At 33.6% G+C, this 20,561-nt stretch overlaps 3 protein-coding genes across 4 annotated transcripts; 1 reads left to right on the top strand and 2 right to left on the bottom strand.

Moving 5' to 3' along the window:
* Positions 1-3,804: 3,804 nt before the first annotated feature.
* Positions 3,805-10,454, top strand: LOC146923723 (pre-mRNA splicing factor SR-like 1). The gene is made up of 5 exons (XM_085708881.1): positions 3,805-3,931; positions 4,936-5,327; positions 6,705-6,785; positions 7,625-7,696; positions 9,299-10,454. The coding sequence occupies exons 2-5, from the start codon at positions 5,040-5,042 to the stop codon at positions 10,157-10,159; spliced, it is 1,302 nt and encodes a 433-aa protein (XP_085565007.1). The 5' UTR covers positions 3,805-3,931; positions 4,936-5,039; the 3' UTR covers positions 10,160-10,454.
* A 571-nt stretch (positions 10,455-11,025) lies between these two features.
* LOC146923722 (uncharacterized) lies at positions 11,026-13,538 on the bottom strand. The gene is made up of 7 exons (XM_085711762.1): positions 13,456-13,538; positions 12,687-12,955; positions 12,506-12,602; positions 12,156-12,396; positions 11,889-12,041; positions 11,706-11,783; positions 11,026-11,592 (listed from the first exon to the last, which is right to left on the bottom strand). The coding sequence occupies exons 1-7, from the start codon at positions 13,536-13,538 to the stop codon at positions 11,446-11,448; spliced, it is 1,068 nt and encodes a 355-aa protein (XP_085567888.1). The 3' UTR covers positions 11,026-11,445.
* A 994-nt stretch (positions 13,539-14,532) lies between these two features.
* Positions 14,533-19,412, bottom strand: LOC146923721 (transmembrane 9 superfamily member 2-like). Of its 2 annotated transcripts, XM_085708880.1 has the most exons (8): positions 18,956-19,138; positions 18,442-18,657; positions 18,002-18,042; positions 17,306-17,894; positions 16,931-17,068; positions 16,388-16,544; positions 15,528-16,012; positions 14,533-15,059 (listed from the first exon to the last, which is right to left on the bottom strand). In XM_085708880.1, exons 4-8 carry the CDS (start codon positions 17,773-17,775, stop codon positions 14,840-14,842), a joined length of 1,470 nt encoding a protein of 489 aa, XP_085565006.1. In that variant the 5' UTR covers positions 17,776-17,894; positions 18,002-18,042; positions 18,442-18,657; positions 18,956-19,138; the 3' UTR covers positions 14,533-14,839. The 2 variants fall into 2 exon arrangements, with proteins under 2 accessions (XP_085565006.1, XP_085565005.1); XM_085708879.1 differs by lacking the exon at positions 18,442-18,657 and having other exon boundaries at positions 18,956-19,412.
* Positions 19,413-20,561: the final 1,149 nt, after the last annotated feature.

The following is a 20,561-nucleotide window of genomic DNA, read 5'->3' as shown; positions in this document are numbered from 1 at the left end:
GAGTTAATCCTCAGTTCATGTAAAGGAACAATCACTCTTTTATCCTATTATTGCATAATTTGAAAATCAAAATACAGATAACCCACTTCTAATTCTCAGTTTTATTATTCTGTTGTATGTATGTAGAAAGAACTTCTTGTAGTACCAATCTAAATTAGGGTCCTCTGTTAGTGAGTTTTACACCTAGATTAACAACAAAAGCTATTTGATTATCACAATCAAATTACTTGCCCTTGTTTGTTTAACTTATGTGACTAGTCATAAGTAACTGAATCTTTGAATTAGTGTGAGCAAGTGTGAGAAATTATTTTGGATTATAGAATAATTCAACTGCATACGAATTGATGAACCCTAAAAATCAAGTATTGAATTATTGTATATTTTGCTTTGTTAAATGTCGATGGCCTATTTTCCACATTTTCATTGAGGTTATTTATAGGGGTGGGCAAAAAAACCAAAAACTGAACCGAACTGCTGAACCGAACTGCTATTGAACTGAACCACTATGTAGAAGTTATGAACTGATCCATACTTAAAGGAGCAGTTAATAACTGAACCTTTTTGATAAAAAAAATAAAACTGAACTTGAACCCAAATTGAAGCAAAAACGTTGATTTGTTCACTGTGTTTGTTGTTGAGTTCTTTTACAGTGTTTGTTTGCTAATTTTTTTCACTGTATTGTTAGTTTGTTTGCCAAATTGAACCAAAATTTCTATGGGTTTCATCTTCACAACTGTTTAGCTGCAATCAGTTCTTTCAATGTAGCTATAATTTGTTGTTTACGTTTTGAATTTGTTATTGGCCCATCAAGTAATCTCAAATGCTTCGAAGCTTGCTTGGGTTCGGAGGATGAAGAAACCATCTTTTCTTTTCTGTTATTCACAAAACAAACTTTGAAAATGTTGAGTGAGTATGTATAAATTGCAACAAGAATACTGTTTTTATTTCTGAAAGCAGTTCAGTTTTTTTTTTTTAAAAATGAAACAGTGCACTAGTTTGAAGATCGGTTCAGTTCAGTTCGAATTGTTCCCTTATAGTTTGGTTCAGTTTGCACACAGTTTTGGTTCTGAACCAAACTGTGCCCATCCCTAGTTATTTAGGGAGCTTGACTTTGCTCCATTTATTGTTCATGTATGAGAGAGATAGGCACAAATAATACTCATTTTATTTAGTGGATCTCACTAGCTTATATATTGGTGATATTAATTGAATTTATATTTATGCTATGAAGCACACATACTCTTTGGATTAGGAAGTGTCCCGGTGTCAGATACGCATCGTGTCCGACACCGACACACATATAATTACATTAAATTATGTTATTTTCTCAGATTATCATCGGTGTCGTCGTATCCGTGTCTGAGTTTGTGTTTCATAGTATCATAGGATTGTGGGATGATTTTGAATTGATTTGGGTACTAGTTCTTGCCAACCAAATGTAAATGTGATCCTAAATATTAAACAATTCCAAATTTCATTTTGGAAGAATGATGATGATAGAAGCAGAGTTTTGAATGGAAGAGTTTTAGTGCTCCGTAAACTTTTTCTCGTGTCCCAAGTCCCAACCACTATTCACCGTGACAATGCTGATTGCTGGAGCTATAAATTGGGAATGTCATGGGAAGAAAAAAACACACGAGATCCATCCCGAAAATTGGGAATGTGGACATGCACACCTTACGTGAGGCTTTAAGTGCAACTTAGACAAGCACTTCTTTGGCTGCAATAATGCAAAGATATCCTTTCCTTGTCCCAAAATTTTTAGTTTTAGTGTATTTGGAATCATTGTTCATTTTATTGTGAGGGTGGTGGCATCCTTAGCTAGTCTCAAATTACATTCTTTTTGGTAATTGTATTTTGTATATGAGAAGTGACATTTGAACAGTCAAAATGTGATAATTTTTTAGATAACGGTGTTGAAATACACATGAAATAAGTGTTAGATTGATTATGAGAGAAAGAGAGATAAATTATTATTAAATTGATAACTGTATAAGAACACTGTCAGCCAATTTTTTAGTTGTCAAAATAACTTTTTTGTTTTTATATTGTCACTCTTAAAAGATGTAAGTTCAGTACAGTAAAAAAACTAAAGCTTTTCTTTAAAGCATATTGGTTATTAAAAAAAGGGTTAATTAAGTAAATGGTCCCTATAAATATTCAGAATTTTGTTTTTAGTCCCTGCAAAATAAAATCACACTTTTTAGTCCCTATAAAATTTTCCATCAACATTTTTAGTCCCTATAAAATTTTCCAACAGAATTTTTAGTCCCTATAAAATTTTTCCATCAGCATTTTTAGTCCCTAAAATGCTTAAGGAAAATGTCGCAGGGACTAAAAAGTGTGATTTTATTTTGTAGGGACTAAAACCAAAACTGTAAATATTTATAGGGACTAAAAACTTAATTAACCCTTAAAAAAAAAAGACTCAAGGTTGAACTCTAGTTATCATGTTCTCTTCTCATGAAAATCAAATAGTTAACATAAAAAATAATATTAGTTATTGAATATCACATGAAGGCTAACACAAAACATTCAACTTCAATTTAGCGGAAAATAATGAAGGTAAAAATGCAATCGAGAAGATAATACATTGTTGTGATTTTCAACGGAGTTACTATTCACAATAAATAGCATTTTTCCTATTCAGAATAATATATTTTTGAAAAAATACAAATATTATAACAAAAATAGCATGTAATATAGTATATAAAATAAATCCTTAAAAAAATCATATAAAATATCAGCGAAGGAAAACACAAGCAAGATCAAGACAAACAAAAACTTCTAAGATATACCTTCTTTTTATTTTTATGCTAACAACATAATCAACAATTAGAGCATAAGGATGCTTTGGAGTAACTCATTCTTTGATTAACTTAAATAATCACTCGAAATCCATTATTTCATTCCACACCATAGTCGAACTCATTAGATACGATCGAAAGCTCAACAAATAGCCATGGCCGTTCTGCAGTTCGTTAGTGATATGGAGCGAGTTCTTAAGGTGTTTATTTTTTATTTGATCCTCAGACTGATCATATTATTTAAAATTTGTCCTTTGGTGAAGGTTTAGTTTTCTTTTTTAGAGTTCTTTCTATTTGTTGCTGGAGCTTTGGTAGCTTTCTTTCTAGGAGGTATTAAACTGGCAATACTGACGATATAGATTCCTTTTTACAATAGGAGTTTTTCTGGTATCTTTGTTGTTGTTTTGTGGCATATAAACCCATCGCTTCACCCACATCAACGTCACAAAGCGGAGAGAACTAGATAGTTTTTGCAAGCATATAATCACACTCTTTGTCTCTAAGACGCATTCAAAGTCCTACCTTATTAAGCGACAAGGAGATCAAGACATCTATATTGCATTTATACCTTCTAGGAGTCGATTTTATCCATTATCACAAAGCTGTAAAAGTCAATCCATGCGGATCAAATTTAGAGTTAGTTGTACTAACTAACTGAACAAATGACATTGAAACATATATTTTAATATTAATGATGTGGAAATGAGATGTCTAACAACGATTCCATATAAAAAATATCATATAGAATTCACATCATTGATGAATACGTCACATTATTCAAAGAGATATACTAAAAATTTTCGTTGACATTATAAATATGGGATCGAAAACTGGTTTTTAAAAACGAGTATCAAATCAATAGTTAACTTAATTAGAAATAAGGGAATAAAAAATTGCAAATAAAAAAATTACATCTTTTTTCTCTTTCTCGTGTCTGTGAACCGGTCCGGCCCGACCGGATATATATGAGGGAATAATAACGTAACATAAGATACTTACGCGTAATTGTACTTTCTGTCTTCAGATACGAGTTCCATTCTTTTCGATTACCCAAACCTAAGCCTCAGAATCAAAAACTCGCTAGGGTTCATAATCGCGTTTCAACCAATCTCTTCGTGTAATTGGTACGTTTTCATCCAATTTCTTCCTTGCGTTTTTCTTTTTTTCTAATTCCCAAATCTCAATTATCCCCCAATTTACAATTTCCAATGAAAAGGGTTTTTTTTTTCTTCTTTTCCCATGATTTATTTTCTTTCGTTTAGGGTTTTTCACGCGTCCCTTGTCCCCTTCTTTCTACTATTTGAATTCTATTTACACATTGATGATTGTTTCAATACGTAGCTTATTTCAATAATTTATTTATTTATCATAGTGAATTATTTATTGAATTACTGGTACAAGTTCTGAAATTTGGTCTTTCTTAGTGCAATTGTTTCAATTTAATATATATGTGAAATTTAAGTAAAAGAGAACAGAAAAAAGATATTTTTGAAGCGCTTCATTTGTTCAATTGTCCCTTATTAGTAGTTAATTTTCTTTCAACATTTTGCTTTAATGACAGATAAGTTGTTTTTTGTTTTGTTTCAAAAAACCTAGCTGCAAAATTCACACACACTTATGCATAAGTGCCTGTTTGGATTGACTTATACAACCTTATCCACCAACATAAGTTTTGTTTGACTGTTTGGGAGAATTTATGAAAACAGCTTATGACATTTTTCATAAGTTCCCCAGGATAGCTTATGATAACAGCTTACCGCATATAAAAAGAATTTAATTTTTTTTTTTGACATAGAAATAACTTATGTAAGCTTATACATAAGCGCTTGTGCTATAAGCTGAAAATAAGCTTTTTATCCAAACAGAGCCTTAGTGTTGGAAATTTCGGATTCGGACCGTGCCCGAACATATCAAATGTCCCTGCAAGCATTTACCATATGAGTTACATATGGGACTTTACTTACGGGACAATGATAAGCACTTCACTTTAAATGGATCTACTTGTGATTGAAATGAAACAGTAGGCTTATTCTTTATTATATGCTTGTTCCAGTTCTATTATGTTCTTCTATCATTGTTACAATTGTTGTTTTGGCTTTTCACAGCTTTGTTTTTTCTTTTGTTGTAGGAATGAAGTTGTGATTTCATATTCATAACTCCGCCGAGAGTCAACATTTGACAAAATTGTGTAACTGTTGGAGTGAGAGGGGTAATACATTTTCTGACTCAATCATGGAGATACAGACTTCTGGCAGGCCAATTGAGTCCTTGCTAGAGAAAGTCCTTTGCATGAATATTCTGTCATCTGATTACTTCAAAGAGCTTTATCGATTAAAAACATACCATGAAGTTATTGATGAGATATACAATCAAGTTGATCATGTGGAACCATGGATGACGGGGAACTGTCGTGGTCCTTCAACTGCTTTCTGTCTTCTTTACAAGTTTTTCACCATGAAGCTCACTGTCAAGCAGATGCATGGGCTACTGAAACACCCTGATTCTCCTTACATAAGAGCGGTATGTAGAGGTTTGTAACAATTAAGAGAGTGTGTGTGTTCATGTGCATGATGTTTTTGTTAGTTTGCGTATGAATATCTTATTCACCATTTTGTATCGAGTTTAGGAAGTGTTGAGTTTATGTTCACCTTTATAATTAGCCATCTTGCATATCAAGAAAATATTAGTGCACCTGAGACAGTTTGATTGATAATATAGCATTTACTTGTTTGATTTAAATTATGGGTCTGTTTGGATTGACTTATTTGAGCTTTATCTACTGGCATAAGTTTTGTGAGACTGTTTGGGAGAACTTATGAAAACAGAATATGACAATTTTCATAAGCTTTTTTAACTTACTTTAATAAGTTCTCCAATATACAGAGTAGCTTATAAAAACAACTTATAGCATACACAAAAACACATTATTTTATCTTTTGCTCTAAAACTAGCCTATGCAAACTTATACATAAGCGCTTATCATGGCAAGTGCTTGTGCTATAAGCTGCTAATAAGCTGTTTATCCAAACAGGCTCTATTTCTTGAAATGTTATAACAGAGTTTGGCTTAGTGCGTTAGTGGATTTTGTTGAATCATCAAAGCCAAGGCAGACGAAATCAGGGATAGATGGTAGGATTGAACACTTCCATGGTTTTTGCTTACTACTATGATATTGCTCACATCTATAAGCATGAATTGGCGAGATTATAGGGGATCACTTGGATCCATTTTGGTCCAATTTCATGAGGCCAAGTTGTCGATTTTTGAAAAATAAGACTTGAGCACCCTTGAAATCTTAAGACCTAAGGTTCTGGACCTATTTTGTCAATCATTTGACCTTCCCTTGTAATCTGTACGCCCGTGGCTGCTATCGACCTTCCCTTGTAATCTGTACGCCCGTGGCTGATATCAGATGTGGTTTGTGGTTGATATTTTAGAGAGCTTGGCTGTTGGTTTGACCTTCCCACGTCCTGCTTCTTATTCAATCTGCATTTGTTTCAGGTTGTTTGTGGTGCTCAACTGAATTCTTGGTTGATTATTTGATTGCTCTATTTGTGTACTATGTTTGGTGCTTTATCCCGTAATATCCATGATTATTTAAGTCTTTTAGTTTTACACGCTGTACAATACTATGTTTTATACCACAGGTTGGTAAATTTGACTTTGTTGCGAGTGTTGTGAATTTAGGCTTTGGTAATAATGCAAATCCTCCTCTTTTACTTCTAGTTTTCATGAAGTTAGGAATGCTTGGCATCAAAATAGAGTATGCTCTGTTGCTTACATAGATGTTCAACCTTTTTTAATTTTAGCTTTTAGGCATATGTCAACATTCTTATTGTTTTGCCCTTATATCCATTTTATCTTGTGAGCTGCATTGATTCCTTATGTTGGTTATAGGTTGGATTTCTCTATCTGAGATATTATGCTGATCCAAAGACTCTGTGGAGCTGGTTTGAGCCATATGCAAAGGATGATGAGGTATGTGAATATGATTTTGAAATTTATCGCTTTGGATGTCCGTCATCCAATGTCATTTATTAAGTTTTTGAGTTATCATCTTTTTCTTGTTACTTTATTCTAACATTCCCTTCATCCCTTACAATAAGACCCATTTACAAAATTCACGGGTATTAAGAAAAGTTGTTGTAGCAAGAAATTTGTAAAAAAAGTGTTACTTTTCCATAGTTGATATCATAAGAAAGAGAAAACAAATTTATGTTTTCTAATTGTAAACTAAATAGAGGTATTTTTATAAAAAAAGTATTAATGCAAGTGAAAGTTTGAAAATGGTCTTACATTAAGGGATAAAGAAATATGAGAAGTAGGTCTTATAATTAGGGATGGATGGAGTAAATCTATTTCATTTTTTTTTCTATATTTTTACTTCAAATTATATGACTACTTATTTCTTTGCAGTTACACACACTTTGATCATGTACAAAATTTAATTTTATCTATGAGGGGTTTTCGTTATGGCAATGATGCCTTGATGTCGTACTTTTTCTTAGCATTCTATTTCTACTTGTATAACAATTTTTTGTACCTTTGCTTGATATGGAGCTATGCAAGTAGTATATTTTGTCAAAAATATGATGTTTTTAGCCAAATTTATCAAGATTTTGGTATTTATGTTTTGCTGTGGCTTATATGGTCCTTTTCCATGAAAGATAGTTATTTGTTTGGGTTTCAATTTTGTCGAATGAATATCTATTTTAGGGATAGCATTTAAAAGTTCTCTCTTAGGTAACACGCTAATTATATTAGTCATATTGAATTATGATACTTTATCGATAAAAACTGATGATGCTTTATTTCAGGAATTTTCTCCTGGATCTAATGGACGGATGACTACGATGGGTGTATATATCCGTGATTTGCTCCTTGGACAGGTTCGTTATCTTTTATGAAAGTGTACCCCGACCCCTTTATCTTTTATGAAAGTGTATATATCTTTGATAACGGCAAACTATACCCCGACCCCTTGATATTTAGATTTTTAAACATAATGACTTATAAGGCCAGGGAAAATTATTATTTAACTGAAGTATTGACTAGTTAAATTGAGAAATCTCTCTTCAGAGCTCTACTACCAGAATCCAGGTGCATCACAAGAATGCAAATGCAGATATGTTCCTCATCATCACATATTTTGGAGTAACAGTATGAGGTGCTTTCACACTTTCAAGATTTTTGGACATAAACTTTTTGCACGTACCAGCAATTCTTACAAGTATACTAGTTCAATAGAATCTTTTTTTTTTTTTCCTTTTTACCACGGCATCATTTTCTTGTTTTATTTCTAAACTCACTACACCTAGGTTCCCAGAAGAAAACTGAGTATTTAATCACACATCTGCTTTAGAATAAGACTTATTTTAGTCCTGGTTAAAGGGACACTAATATTGGGAACCTGCACTTGAGTAATCAAATTGTTAGATTTTGGGAGACTGCGAATAGAGGTTAAATTTGACTGAAACACCAAAAGGATAGTGTTTCTATTATTACAAGTCAAGAATCAAGTAGAATACTATTCTTCAAGGGCATTTCAAATTTGATAAAATTGAGGGAGGAAATTAGTAACGTAGGCAGTGCATATTTTAGTTGGCGGATCAAAATAGGATTTTCCCATCTTGTGTATCATCCATTCCTTTCTACTTTTTTAATTTTATCTCCTCTTCTTTCTGAGGTTGAGCTGATATTTGTCCTATGTGTCATTAATTTTGCATTTTTGTTTCCCCTGCAAATTTTAGGGTCCTCTAATCCTTTATGAAGCTTAATTTCCTTGAGATCTTAGAGAAAGAAATGGGTATCCTGTAATGCCCACCTGTCGGTGTAAAACGCCTTTGTATATCAGGTTTTTGCAACTGCTTTATTTTCTGATCATTTAACCTATATTTCCCTTAACATTTTTCCTGGGTATAGGGGAGTTGCTGGAACCCCTCACTTATGATTCAAACTTTTGATATTCTTGGTTCATAAAAGGAAGGAACAAATTCAAAAACTGAAAAAACTGATTATCTTTTCATATGCAAGAAGAGATTCTGGAGAGAATTCTTAATGCTTATAGTATGCTCCTTATTTGCTTCTTTTAATAAATACTACTTAGGGTACTTCTTTATCCCATTGATATTTTGTTGGTCATGTATGAATTGAATTCGTGGTTGCTTTTGTTTTTTATTTGAATTTGAATTTCTTGTGAATTTTTGTTCAGCCTTTTATGTTGTCAGCACAAGTACACAATCTTGCTCTTCTCATCCTTTATTTTTTTCGCGAGTATTTAGTATTTATATCAACGCTCACCGTTTCTTAGGGTAAAAAAGTGGGTAATTATCTCTTCTGGCGGTTATCATTTGTGTTCTATTTGTTTGATTTTTTATGATTAAATGTCATCATTGACAAAGTTGAATGCCCTGTTGCCCCATATTTTTACCCTTCATTCCTGGTAATTTAACTTGTATAAGTACATTGATGATTTTGTTGTGCTGTTGCAGTACTACTTCGACACACTTTTTCCTCGCATCCCAGTTCCTGTAATGCGTCAGGTTGTGGCAAATCTGGAAAAGTTGAAACTCCCTACTACACATTGTGGTACGACAGGGGAAACCACCCGTCACGGTTCTGATGACACTGCCCGTAGACCACCTTCTGTGAAAGCTGCCCTTTCAGTCTCTTTTGGTCAGCGTGCGCCACATCGAGCCTCTACAAGGGATTCTTCACCCATTCGTCGTACGGTACCTGCTCCTCATGAAAAAAATGGCACTGATGACATAAGAAGATCTCCCAGCAATCATCGCAGTCAGAGCCGTGAATATCCTGAAAGGGATAGGGACAGGGAGCGGTCACGCTCCAGGGACAGGGACCGAGAAAGGGATAGGGAACGTGATAGGGACAGATATTATGACCGAGATAGGAACAAGGACCGAGATGCTGAAAGATACAGGGATCGGGACCGGGATAGGGACTATGAGAGGGACAGATCCAGGAGGGATAGGGACCGAGAGAGAAGTTATGATTATGATAGGAGGTCTAAGTACGCAGAGAGAGAAAGTAGCCGGGATTATGACAACAGCATTGGCAATGGTAGTAGGCGCCATCGCAGTAGGAGTCGGAGTAGAAGTAGGAGCAGGAGCCGAAGTCAGAGCCAAGTTGGCACCGCACGCCATGACTCACGCTCTAGTCCACAGAGAGATGGAAGTAAGAAGACTTCTGCATCAAGTAATCTAGCTAAACTTAAAGATTTGTACGGTGATTTAGGTGAAAGCAAAGGAGATGCCAACATGGAAAGAATTCCTAGAAGGGATAATAGTGGTGAAGAGGTTATTAGACTTGGTGGCTCTTCTTGGAAGTACTGAGAATGATCGCAGAATGCTTGTATCTGATGCCGGATAACTGTTCCATTGAAAAAGAGCATATTGGATTTTTCCTTTTCATTGCCTTTCATTATCACTTGGTTGACATAAGTTATAGGTTGATGAATGCTATCTATATTTAGCATATATAGATAATGTATACTAAATTTATTTCTGGTACATTGAATTCCCTGCTTTGCAAGTTTTAGACTTAATGATCATTTTATGGAGACTTGAAGTACCATGCTTCCATTGTTCAGTTGAAACTATGTTATGAAAGACTTAATTCATGTTCTAATGTTGAATACCTTTAGGAGTTTTAGCTTTAAACCAAGTCAATAATCTGATGTCGTTATAATATGCTAAGCTGCTGAATAAGTTCTGTCTAGATGCAAATTGATGGATTGTGTATGTGTCGATATTGCTCAACATTAGTGTATTATAAATCTGACAAATGATAGTTTTTTTTTTTTTTTTTATTGTTAAATTTTGATAAACCTGCATAAAATTACAAGTAAATGTACTTCACTAGTAATAACGCCCGTGCAACGCACGGGATACTTCAAGTTATAAGTTATATATGTATATAAGATTTGCAACTATTTTCAACTTGTTAAGGTCTCATCATGCATGTTATTCTTGTAGTTACTAATTAAATCTTAACAAAACTTATCGTTGAGATTCAATTCTTAAATATTGCTATATAAAGTACATCCTAACTAATGTATTTAGCAAATCCTATTATAAAGTGATGTTATTTAAAAAGTATTTAGAACTAATAAAAAAGTGTTAAAAACCTTTTTTTTTTTTAAAGAAAAGTGTTAGAAAACTAAAATGCAAAACTGAACAAAACACAATAACAATGAGGATTAATTCTAAAAACCCGACTGCAGCTTTGAAATTTGATTGTCTACAAAGTTAACATTACAACAATAACATAGACGCCCAAAACAAACTTATGGGACTTAGATGGATCAATCATACCACAAACAAAATGCCCAATATAACTGGGTCTTACAAAGATTCGAAATACTTAATAATAATAATAAACTAAAAGTCATCCATGTTTCCCTATTTGGTGGGATGCCACACTCGACTCTAACAAAAGATCCTCCATATGTGGGAGTGGTACGGATTAAGAAAACAATACTTGAAATAAAGACTGATACGATAAAAGGAAAAACATAATGATTGAGCTGCAAGCCATTATCACAAACTTAGAAGACATCAACTTCCTAGCTAGATCTTCTCAATTTTGATACTCCGCTTCAACAGTTTGATAGGAAGGTTCAGATCTTCATCTGCTTCAGCAGTGTGGGTGAAACCCTTTTACCTCCCTTGTTTTCAATCACCACATCAGAAGTACCACCAATGCCCAATCTGGTAACAGCCTCATCTAGTTCAACAACAGCAGATGAAAACTTGGGCAGCAGATCCTGTAAATATACATTGTGTTTGTTAAAGTCCAGCCATTAATTAATTTTGAATGTTATGTTTGTTTGACAGAATGAGAGATAAGTAAGGTACATCTGATAGTGTTTATAAGTACCTGGCTCACAGCAAGGCTGGCAGAATCGATCACAAGTTCCTTCCCTTTGGAAGAAGATGCAGTCAAAGTCTCAAGTCCCTTAAATTAATGTGTGATTAAAAACATTAGACATTAAGTTACAGGTTGGATTTTGTTGTTAAATTACATTATAGTTGAATTATAGAGTAAACAATTAACTTATACCTCAGACAGCACAAGAGCTGAAGCACCAGCCTGAGAATCACCACTATCTCCTGCCAATCCACTCAAAGAACCAGCCTGAGACAGCACAAGAGCTGAAGCACCAGCCTGAGAATCATCACTATCTCCTGCCAATCCACTCAAAGAACCCCACTCCTATCAAATTGAAATTGTAAAACTAACATTAATTAAATACCATTTCATACATTAATTAAAAAAATAAGTTGAAATGAATACTTATGATTATAGAAAAGCAAAAGAAATATTTACATTCCTATAGAAGATTGCCTCCTCCTTCGCCCACTTGGTCTTAAATTGATTTATGATAACTCCATCGGTGCATATCTTACGCACGCGAAAGGACTGTTCAAACCTAGGACTTGTATCCGCTTTGCATTCAACCTTAAACAGGTAAGTGGACTTGACCAAAGCAGAAATCTCGGCTGGAAGAACTCCAGGAGCAGCATTCTGTGTTAAGAATGAAGAATTTGAACATATTATGCACATAAGTCTAAAGCATTCTTAAATTCTCAACAGTTAACATGCAAAAATTACAGATTAATAGGGAATCTTAGAATATATTTTGAAATGTTAACATAGACTATTAAATAAGGAAGTACCCATCTGCTTCGAGAGCAATCACATTAAGCTTTGTAGTCTTTCCATGACGATCGTATTCACGTTCTAAGCCAACTCCAGTAAGCATTCCAACCACATCTAATGAAATTTATAAATATTAAGCAAGCATTCAAGAAGGAAAAAAATGATATAAAGTTAAGAAGTGGCTCATGAAAGACTAACCAACTAAGACTTCATCATCACAAGTGCCTCCACATATTTCAGATATGGGAACAAACTTAAAGGGAGAGCCAGTTACAATGGCAGAAGACAGAGGCATAACTTTAGAAGAAATCTGGAAGTTAAGCTTCAATGGATGTGTTGTGGTTTTGTAGCTACCATTATTAGTGGCAACAGTCAAGTTCTCAAAAAGCATATACTCCGCCTTCAGCAATTTGGCTCTGGAACTTGTAAAGTAGAGTCCTCTTAATGGAGGCGTGAATCCGACCTCCCTGAAAATAGGACATCAAAATTAGTGCTTAAAAGTTGAAAGCTTTAAACTTATGTTAATATAAGTTGTATCATTAGACAATCAGCACAAAATTTAAAACAGAGTTTAAGTACTGATTTTTTAATGTAAAATCGAAGTTATAAAATCAGTACATACTTAAAATCAAAGTTAAAAACTAAAAAACTGTTTTTGACAATAACTGTTAGCCAGTAAATATACAATAAAACCACATAAAAGGTAAAAGCTTTAAACTTATTACTTAAAACTACAATATCAATACAAAATCAGTACTTAATTAAATACACAGTTGTAAAAAATTGTTGTGATGATAACTATTAAGCACTAAAACTACTATAAAACTTCTTACAGAAAATAAGTAACATTATTAGCTAAATAAGAACAATAAAACAAAAAAAATTGAAAGTAATTTTAACCTCAGCATCCATAAGAACCAGTTCAACAGAGAAAGGCAATGCATTTTTGTTTAAATCGTTGACCAACCACAGCCTAAGGATTCTGGCCTTAAGATTCCAACATGTTTCAGAAGTGTTAATTTCAGAAATTGAGTGAAAACTCTTGGCCATTTCAACTTTGAAAACAAAAGCTTTTGAAAGAAAAAAGAGGGAGAGTTTCAGAATACAATGTTGGGATTGTGGTGTGAGTAAACTTTCAATATTTCCCCCAATTTATAGAACCCCGAGTCTACCACATCATCTATTAAAAACCATAAAAAAATTACACACAAAATAAAAATTTAAACTTACATTGTTATCAAGGCAGAAGGAATCTCTCCACAGCTGCCCTAATTTTCTGATAATGGGTAGATTTTAGAGTCAACTTTGTGGAAAAATATTGAATTAGTGGAATCTGATTGAGAAAGGAAATGGGTTGGTTTTTGTGAATTGGGGATATGTGTATTTAGGTTTAAAATATGAGGAAATTAGGGTTAGATAATGACATAAGGTATAAAGTTTTACTGTGAAACCTTGTTTAGATAAGATTCCTGTGCTACTATTAGCCTGCATCATTGAGAGGGAAATAGACTTTTGAAAAACTTGCATGAAATAAGGGTTGTGGGAAGAAGATGAAAACCTGGTATCGGGGAATCGCTTCCCTGTTGGGTGGGTAATCAGTGTTCCGGTTGACCAATTTTGTTTGTCATTTTGTTTTTGTTTGTGAGTTAAAAGGCCGACGAAATCAAATGGGCCTTATTTGAAGCCCAGCCCAATTAAAATGAAGCTATTTGAAGCCAGCGACGTTGGTGATTCCATTTTTTTGTCTTAGAGCTAATTTGAAATTTGAAATCGAAAGCTAAATTAGGATAAAACTTGTACTCTGTAATACTTCTGATTAATAGGTGGCATTGCTTAGAAACCAACACCTGTAATTTGTTGCTATAAAGGTGTGAAGTAAAGGTCTAATATTAAGATTTTAGTGAACTTGCATTCCACTTACCTTTGGCTTAATTTTTGTTCTGTGTAATTCCTTTTGAGAACAGAGAACAGTACATAAAAGTTAAATACGCAGGAAGGTTAAAGTTTTATTATGTTAATGTAAAGGAAAATAAACCGCACATGATTAAATAATAGGCCGTGAAAGAACCTTTTCATCAATGAAGATGCAATAATACAATGATGAAAACCTGAAGCTATGAATGTGATGCTAAAGCCTCTTCTATAATTTCAAATAAAAATAAAAGTTGTTAGGTTTACTATCATGATACATTTTCTATCAGACTATATATTAAGCAGTGATAGAAATTTGGAATGCAATTGCATTTCTCCTATACTACTCTTCAGTAAACCATTTGCAATGAGATTTTGCTGTATTGGACTGCACAGAGTAAAACAAAGCGCCTGGTTTATTCCAGTGAGCTTCTTCTGAGCTATTCACACTTGAGGGAACGGTATATGTGGCTGACAAAGATTAAAGAAGCTCTGAAACCCACAGTTCCAAGCATAAGAAAGAAACCATAGCAAATGCAAGCCATGTAGCCGAAAAAGAAAGAAGTTTGCATGAAACCAGACATATCTGATCTTGCATGGTAGAAAAACATGCAGTAACCATATATGAACAACCCAGTTGATCCACCACAAAGGAAAGACCTAATATCATGTAGAAAAATGACAAGTTATAAAATATGGAGACATGCATTTCATCAATGTTAGCTTAAGAATACACATGTATTGTTTTGACAGTCATTTTCTTAAAAATATGTGGATCTGACTCTTCCTTGAGTCGAGCGCGAACTTATATCCCCTTATACCTCTACTTTTTAGAGGTCGGCCACTAAATTCATCCAACAATTGAGAGATTAGATGAATTAAGAGGACCGACCTTTGGCTGCAGATGCGGAAGAGGATCGAGATCCATCTAGCATGGCCAAAAGTTTGTAGCATCACGTGTTTCTTTGAAAACTATTATTAGATCAGGCAAAACTATTTATGCATGCCAAGGTGATTGTGTTTGAATGGAAGGAGTATTCCCATAACATTGATATTTTTTTCATGACCTAAATTCTGATGAATAAACTAAGAAAGTATAGATAGCACTCAGTGTTACATAATACATACCTCCACCACCATTCATGATCCTCAGCAGCAAGTTGAAAGTATGTCATTGCCACATTACCAAAAGCAGTGACAATCAAAAGAATGATGAAAACAATGAACAAAATGCTGTATATGGTATAAATCTGATGACCCCACACACTGGCAAATATGTAGTAGAGTTCAATGAAAATGGCACTGAATGGCAAAAATCCAGCCATAGCCATTTGAGGAAGAGTTTTACGGTACCAAGGTAGTTTAGGAATCTCCCTCGGATACTTGTTGGTTCGACAAGGTGCTTGAAACTCTGATTGGCTATTCTTACCAGCAATCCCACCCAATACCAATAAAGGTGAGGTTACAAGTGTCCATATTAAGAAAATAACCACAATTGTTCCAAAGGGTAGTGCTGCAGTGGAGTTATAGGCGACAGCAACCGTGTTAAGAAAGCTGAATGTCAAAAACAATGGTCCAGAGAATAGACTACCAGTTAACACCAAAATTTTCACCTGAAATGCAACATACCAATACTTGATAAGTGTAATCCACTCAGTTTCTCTTTCCACGGTATTACTTTCAATCGTGTTAAAGGAAAAACAACTGGAAAAATAAAGGAAAGGAATTTCATGAAGTAAGCAGTCACTGTAGTCAGTGATTTCGACTATTGATGAATATCAGATCATTGAGATTCTGAGTTCTCGATTTGTTGAAGTCATGATATGAGTCATCCGATCTTTATCCAATGACTTAGATCAACTGACCGCAGTGACTGCATAAATCATTGATTGTTGTGAATCCAGGTTCGAGGAACCTAAATAAGTAGTAAAAGGCAGGTATTGAGTGGAGCACCGACTGTTTATGCTGTCTAAGATGATGGATTTTACCCAATTTTTCCCTTCAATCATGTAATAGAAGGAAGCTGCAGAATAACCGGCAATGCCGGACGTTAATGCGTATATGACAACCAGTGCAGTAAACAAAGCTCCCCTGTTGTATGGATAGAAAACACCAACTAGAGCAAGCATAAATATGAAGATTACACTGAAAAATAGAAGCCAAGTATATAGTCACAAAAGAGCTGAACATGAAAATGAGTGAACACCTTTATATTACTCCCTCCGTTTCAAAATGAGTGTTGTTTTAGGTGTTTACACACATATTAAGAAATGCAATGATTAAAAGAAAGAGAATGGTTATTTTACCAAATTATCCTTATTAACTATTGGTTAGTTTTAAAAGTAATACTTTGGAAGTAGTGTGCAGAGTATTAATTGGAGGGTACAATTGAAAAGAAAAAGTTATTATTGCATTGGAAACTGAAAGTGACATTCATTTTGAAACAATTTTTTTTGGCTAAAGCGACACTCATTTTGAAACGGAGGGAGTATATGAATACCATTAGTACTTTGAGAAGATAACTCACTCACAGTGTAAATAACTGAGTGCCTGTTCCAAGTGCTGCGGCGAACAAAGACTTAAATCTTGGATATCTAAACACATCACCATGGATATACTTCCATCCAGTCTCTTCTTGGTCATCAAGTGCTTCTTCATCTGGTGTAAACCTATCGTAATATTTTGTTATGTATATGCAATAAGTTCCACAAACTAGTAAATGGTCTAAATCTATGAAAATAGCTCGAAATTGTGGTAGGAGCTGCAATGTAAAGGTTTCAGATGACTCTGCAACACCACATTGAGCACATTTGATCGCTTTTTGGTGCAATATCAAAGCTTGCAGCGAAATCGCAATCACAATTTAGAACCATACTACTGAGATAAATAAATAAGAAGATTCTTACTTGACAAAGTCGTTCTTAAGTACGCGCATGAGAATCATGGCAAGGAATCCGGTCAAGAGAAGAACAGTAACACACGAGTTAATAATAGAAAACCAATGGATTTCCAAATGATGTGAGAGTGAGGATGTCTGCGAGTATTTCTCCAACCTTTTCTCAAATGGAATATCTGTTTCAATCCATTTGACAGAATATGTGAAATCCACATTTACCTCTCTATCTTCTGTCAAGTCCACAACAGCATTCGGATCATTTTTAACAAAAACATCGATAATACGATCGTTATTGTACAGAATCTCAAAATGAACATTCCTAAAAAGATAAACTGTGGCCTCATTTGTGTCAACATCTTTTTCATCAGTTTCAAATCTTCCAAGGAAACCCCAAATTGGCAAGTCATCATAGTACATTTGATAGAAATAGTCCTTCAAAACAGCATGTCTGAATTGAGCAACCTCTTTTCTTGTCAGCATCTTTTGGCAAATGCTCTCAGGTTTTTTATCAATCAAGAATTCAAGTTTGTAAGGAGCAACAACTAGTCTATCACCATTCAAAACTTCACCAAGATCTTCTTTCTTTTCTTCCACATTTTCTGCATTCAATAAATTTTGGAACTATAAGGTATAGTTGATTAATTAATACAAAGACAGTAATAGACAATTTTGGGTGAGAAGTGATAATGAATACCATCAAACTAACCTGGTGAACAAAAGGGAAGATCAAAATATCTGTATGTCTCACTGTGGCAGAAAAAAATGTCAAGGAAAACACAGTATTAACAAAGTAGCCATTTAGGAAGAAATTCTTGATAATGCTTTAGAAATTAATACATGCATTTACACTATTTATAAGCCATTTAGATTTAACCAACCAAGTGATTAAACTCAAGTGCTTAATGAGTTTCAGTTAAAGATGAATTGTTCGGGAGAACCTGAGGTCAAATCTTCACCCGAACAATTTTTGGCCCGTATCTCTTGGCCAAACTCTAGATTATGAGGCCCATTCCTCCGGAAATTGGAGGGTTCAGGCCACAAAAATTATACTATTTAATGCAAATTTCATTAAATCAACAGTCTTTCAGCAAAAGAAGAAATGAACACACTTCAATATAGGGAATAAAATGAAAGTGCCTACCATACCATCAAATGGCAAAGATAAAAGTCCAAATGAGATACACCAGAGCAATACTTTATTGTCAAGATAAGCTATGGAGCACGAACACTCATACAAAAAGTGACACGTGGACACTGTTAATAATTTGATAAAAAATGATATAATTCAATGTAATCACATGTATCAGTGTTGTGCTGGTGTCGGACATCGGACTCGGACATATTCCATCAGAAGTGTCAGTGCTACAGAAAAGATAAGTCTTAATTAAACAACTAAACGTCATTGCTGATTTTATTGAAGCACTAAGTGTAGTTTTTGATAAAATTACGAATGTCGATAAAAATATAATCTAAGACACATTCATCTCCTCTTCATCCACCATTAAGATTTCATTCCATTACAGAATTCTGGAATGGTAACCTCAAAATGACACAACCCAATTTTTTCATATTTTTTTCAAAAGTATAAATTGGAGGAGCATTGAGATCAAAATATATTTTAAAAGGGTAAATGAAAAAGTGAAAGCATTAAAAATCTAACCTGGGATTATGAAAGGGTCCCACCTTGTTTGCATAAAACGGTACAAAATCACCTTCTTTATAACGATGATCTGATGCATCAGATGTAACATAGTTTATACAGCAGAAACAACATAGGATCACAATGGCACTAACCAAACATGTCGTTGACTTTTCCATATACACAAAACCACACACAAACACAAAAAAAAAACACAGAATCAAAATGCAATGGCTATATTGTTTGTTTGTTCCTATAGGTACATGATGAGAGTGGTTGAGAAGAAGGAATTTCCACGACACTTCCTTAGAAAACAAAATGAAATAAAAATTGATAATATGATTTGAATTTGCACGTACTTCTTAAAATGGTACGTAATGAATGAATATTATAAAGAGTTGAAAAAGAACCGTGTCTGTGAATGGTTAATGAATGATGACAAGTACATGTCTTCTGACATAAACAAATTTTAGTACTTACATAAATTAATGTTAAGGTTCTTAGAATTTATACTTGCTTATTATTACTGAAAACAAGGGCCGGTGGTTACTACTATTTGTGTGACCAACCAACTAAGAAAATGGTGGTATTTTTTTTGTTTGTTGTGAAACCATTAATAATTTAAAATTATTTTCAATAGAAGTCAAATCAAACTATTTAATATTTTGTGGTATGATAGATTTTAAATAAGATTTTAACAATCTTGATTAAGAAAATTTCTTTGGACAGATGCAACAATACTATTAATAGTCAATATTATTATTCTATAAGTCATGCATCTATTGGAGAAACAATTAAATATCTTTCAATAATAGAGTAGCATATAGCTTATTTTTATCCGGTGGCTAAAATTTTTCTAGTGATTTTAATTTTTTCAAATAGATCAATTTCACCATCAACATCAAAATAACCATCATGTTTAGTACATAAGTTTCAAGATATGGTTGCAACATTCCTCAAAAAAAAAAAAAGATATGGTTGCAACATGCTTTAAAATTGCTATATACAATGAACTATGATGCAAATTACTCTCAGAGAACACAACTAATTAACCTTTAGTTTGTTGAGTAGTCTTCTAAGACATTATTTTTAATGTATTTTAGATCACAAAATTGATTCAGATCATAGACGACTTACACATATAAGATTATTTTGTTTAGTATAATAGTTAGAGTCAATATTTAACAATTTCATGTGTGCTAGTTCGAACCAAGTTTGAAGGATGATCAATCAACAAAGTGACCAGCTGGCAATATTTAACAATTTATATCCAAGGAAATTATGTGTTGCAATAATTCCCTTTGATTAAAAAGTTTGATTTACTTCAAAATTTGGTATAATCAAGCTTTGTTAGTAAGTGGAGTTAGGTAATGTTACATTGATATTTAATTTAGAATTGATGGAGTATATTTCACTGCGTTATATGTAATAATTTATTTGAGAGCTTTGATATTCAATAAAATGAAGTAGATTTGTTTTTCTTAAAAGAAGTATACAAAACTATAAACATTCTACATGTCATTATATTTTCAATACTAAAAGAATATCTTTGTAATGATTAATTGGTTGTTATCCACTAAGATGCATGTCTGACTTATGATCGCTAATAAACAATCTTGGAGACTAA

The sequence above is a fragment of the Medicago sativa genome, chromosome 5, assembly GCF_051527215.1.
Source record: "Medicago sativa cultivar Bolivia chromosome 5, Bolivia_mono, whole genome shotgun sequence".
NCBI lineage: Eukaryota > Viridiplantae > Streptophyta > Magnoliopsida > Fabales > Fabaceae > Medicago > Medicago sativa.
Note: the sequence above shows the minus strand (reverse complement) of the source record. Positions and strands in the feature narration are given on the sequence as shown.